The sequence below is a fragment of the Daucus carota genome, chromosome 5, assembly GCF_001625215.2.
Source record: "Daucus carota subsp. sativus chromosome 5, DH1 v3.0, whole genome shotgun sequence".
NCBI lineage: Eukaryota > Viridiplantae > Streptophyta > Magnoliopsida > Apiales > Apiaceae > Daucus > Daucus carota.
In genome coordinates, this window is record NC_030385.2 from 16777604 (window position 1) to 16782088 (window position 4485).

General features: G+C 36.3%; 1 protein-coding gene across 1 annotated transcript; it reads right to left on the reverse strand.

Annotated features, from left to right (window-relative positions):
* Positions 1-313: 313 nt before the first annotated feature.
* Positions 314-2047, reverse strand: LOC135152770 (uncharacterized). Its single transcript, XM_064093865.1, has one exon. The coding sequence runs from the start codon at positions 2045-2047 to the stop codon at positions 314-316; it is 1734 nt and encodes a 577-aa protein (XP_063949935.1).
* Positions 2048-4485: the final 2438 nt, after the last annotated feature.

Sequence of the window (4485 nt, forward strand, 5' to 3'; positions counted from 1 at the left end):
TCGATTTTGCTGTGCACTTTAAAGCCTGAAAGTTGGTCAATCAGGTCATCAAAACGCGGAATAGGAAAACGGTATTTGATAGTAATTTTATTGACTGCTCTACTATCAACACACATCCGCCATGAACCGTCTTTCTTGGGTACAAGGAGTGCAGGGACTGCACAAGGACTCTTACTTTCTTTAACCATTCCTTTATTCAAGAGATCATCAACTTGCCTCTGTAATTCTTCATGTTGTTGTGGACTCATTCTATAGGCTGCTTTGTTAGGCAATGAGGCTCCCGGAACCAGATCAATGCAATGTTGTATATCTCTCATTGGAGGCAGCGGCCAGGTGGTATTTCTTCAGGAACTACATCTGAAAATTCAAGAAGTAGAGGCTGCACTGGTGCTGATACCTCTTCATTTTCTTCTAAGACAACCAAGGCATAAGTTTTCTCGGACTCATGAACAGCCCTGCAAATTTCTGCTCTTGACAGTAGATTGTTTCCTTCCCCTTTACAAGGTTTAGGAATGTTGTTCATTTTTGAAGGGCCCAAAATAACCTTAACACCATCTTTAACAAAAGTATAGGTATTTTTATAACCATCATGGTGAGTCCTTCTATCATACTGCCAAGGTCTACCAAGAAGTAAATGACATGCATCCATAGGAACAACATCACATAATACTTCATCTTTATACTTACTACCAATAGAGAATTGCACCAAACATTGTTTATCAACTTTTACCTCATTGCCTTTGCGAAACCATGATAGCTTATAAGGACGTGGATGCTTCTCCGTCTTCAAATTTAATTTTTGAACCATGTCGTTGGACACCACATTCTCACAGCTTCCTCCATCTATGATGACATTGCACACCTTTCCTTGTGAAGTGCATTTTGTATGGAATATGTTACTACGAAGCCAAGAATCTTCTTGAGCTTGCATACTATTCAAACTCCTTCGAATTACCAAAGATTCTCCCTGATCTTCATAAGTAATCTCCTCATCCTCTTGGCCACTTCCTTCAGCTTCCCATGGAGTCTGTTCTTCAATTTCTTCCTCAAAAATGGTTATGACTTTACGGTTTGGACATTCAGAGGCTATGTGTCCATAACCTTGGCATTTAAAACACTTCATTGAAGCTTTGGTGCCACTTCCCCGACTAGTATTGGCTGTGCTATCATTCTTTTTGGATGATTTCAGATCTGACCCCTTATCAGTAGGAGGAGATTTTCTTACGACACTTGAATGGGTTGTACCAGAAGCTTGATTTGAGAACCGATTATTGCGTCCCTTTGGCTTTTGTTGTTTCTCCACCTTAAGAGCATGTTTACATACATCTTGATAAGTCCAGAAAGGTTGCAGATTAACGACATCACTGATTTCCTCCTTTAGTCCACCAAGAAATCGAGCAATGGTTTTCTCCTCTGGTTCTACCACCTCGCAGCGCATCATGAGATTCTCAAATTCTGTCATATAATCTTCCACGGACAGATTTCCTTGTTTAAAATTATGAAATTTGAGAAAAGCATCTTGCTTGTAATTGTCTGGCAAAAACTTTTTTCGCTGCTCTTTCTTCATCTTTTCCCAAGTGCAAATCTTAGCCTTTCCATCACGAACTCGTTGCTTCTTAAGATGTTCCCACCATAAGGAGGCATATTTCTTCAATTTCACCGCCACTAATTTAACCTTTTGTCGATCATGCACATCATTGTATTCAAAAACTCTTTCCACCGTATTAAGCCAATCAATAAATTCATCTGGATGGTTTCTTCCTTCAAAATCTGGAATTGTGATTTTCACATTGTAAGCACCTTGAAAATTGTTGAATTCTCTACGAGGTCGTCTAGGAGCAGATGTATGACTTGAGTGATCATCTGATTCTTCATGAAAGGGATTGTAGTCCTCATCATCAGGTGTTGATGAGCCATTTTCTGAGTTATGACTGCCTGTGTTATGTCCTCTGCCTGCTCCACGTGCAAGCTGTTGTTGTAGCTCCTCTACTTGTCTTCTCAACTCCTCTAATTCAATATCACGTACATTCCGTCGACGTGGAGGCATGGCTCTGATACCAAATTGACACCGGAAGCAATGGAAACAAGTAGATCAGGGTTTAATACTCGCCACTCTAAGGAATCCACCCTAGAGATAAGAGCAAACTCGCCACCCAAAGGAACCCAACCCCAGGGATAAGAGTATAAAGATCAATATTCTTTTAACAAAAGAAATATTTAATTTTTGTATTTTCAATTTCAACTTATAGGTACATAGTTGTGATAGTCTTTATATAGACTTGGCCAGAAACATCCCTTCTGCCATAGGTAGGTGCAATGAACATGAGATTAATGCTAATCTTTTGATATTCTTTGACTTGGACTACTAAAAGATATAACTGATATCATTCCTAGGGACTTGCTAATACATGAACTAGCCTAGTAAATGATATGAATACCAGAAAATAATCTCAATGCAAATACTTTAACTCAGAATGTACCCTGCTGGACAGCTTGACCACCTCTGACTAAAAATGAGATAACTTCTTGTAGAAAATGTATTTCTTTGATCCGTAAAATTTGTTGAAAACTAGACTCCAATACCTTTCCAATGATATATCACACTGCACCCAGAACGTCCTAGATAAAATCAGTTTATTCTTCGAAGTTGACTCAAAATATCCTCAGAATTCTGAATTTTCTGCGTCAGATCTTGTTGAGCTGCATAAAAGGTGGTAGCTTGTTTCCTGACATTTTCGGAAACATTTTTGAAATCATCACTCATTGTAGCAATTCTTTTGTCGATCCCAGTGATCATGGTACTAAGTTTGTCCACCTTATTTCCGAGAGCTACCAAATTATCGGGTTTCTTCTTATCAGCCTCTTCATCGACTTGTTGATTGGCTCTTTCTGTTTCCTCCTCCATAGCCTTTCCGTTTTCAGGTGAATCAAGAAAGGGTTGATCGGTAAACATTTTCTTGCCTGCTGCCTAGTTTTGTGCCACGCCAACAAACTCTTTTCCGTTTTCATCAGAATTTTTTGGGCGGTCAGGGACTGCAATCTTAGAAGAAATATCTGCAAAAGATACATCACATAATAAGACAGGAGACAGGTCTGCAGATCGATGCAGTTTTAAAATTAGATTTCCAATTAAGGACGAGAGACTGATAAATTTACCATTTTCAGCATTAACATCCTCGGCTGCTTCACCAACTTCTTCCATCATATCTTCAGATGGATAACTCAGCTCCTCCATTGTATAGTTTAGCTCTTTTGTCACAAGAACTCTTTTCTTTGCTTTTTTCTTTTTCCAACTTCATATCATGATTAATAATTTATTATTTTATTGTTCTAATTAAAATTAATAAATAAATAACAAAACAAGTAACTAAATTATTAATTTAATATCGTAAATAAATTATAAATTATGTTTAGAAAATTTCCAAGACTTCATGGCCTAAAACAATCAATGTTTTATGTTTAATTTGTTGAGTATCCTCGACTATTGTATTCACCATATTCAATTCACTTGTGAGACAAACAATAAATAAATTCATAGTGAATCTGTTGGATTCAATGAATCATGGCTTTTCTTTAACAGTCGACTTAGGTTCAGACTCGGGCGAATTGCCAAGTATTTTTCCTCGAAGTTTCATTTAAAGGTCCATAAATCAAATTCTCATGTCTCTCATAAGGGTTAGGGTGAGAGTGAAGATTATTTCTACTCTTCTTTTTTATGTTCTCAAATTTGATGTTTAATAAAATTAAAACCATCGAACAAAAAAAACCTTTGTTCAAAATTAACTTTCCATTAAAATTCGCTAGAGTTGAAAATTGTAGAATCATTATACATAGGAGTGATAAGTATTAGATACAAAAAGTGTATATGATATACATATACAGTAATACAGACCAAATCAACCTACAAACTGAAAATCAATTTTAATGACTATTTTTAATTATAGATATCTCATATACTGGAAAGAAGATTCATCATGAACTTGAGCCAATCATGGAGTTCAAGGACAATGAAGGCAAAGGAGATTTTTCAGGCCCATAGCAACTCAAAATTGCTAGCATCAAGACCTTGAAGAATCTACAATCCAAGCTCAATGTTGAAAATAGTGATGAAGCATGGTTGCACAGAATATTTCAAAAACAGATTGAGATTCATGAAGAAAAACTTAAGTCCAAAAGAAGATCTTCTAGGAACAAGTAAACTGCTCAGGCTAGATGAGCAAACTCATCTGTATCTTTCTTATCTCTTGTTTTTCAATTTGTACTTTGTTTTATTTTGTGTTTTGTTATCATCAAGTGTAGAATTTATGTCTGCATTTTCTCCAGTCATAAATTGGGGGAGAGTGTTAGGAATCAATAACTTTGATGAAAACATAAACGTACACCTTGTAACTTGTTCAATTAGAATCCTTATCATTTAATCAGTTGTAATTGTTATTTTATTTATCTTGAGATACATCAATGGATGGATAAAATAGGATGGCTGAT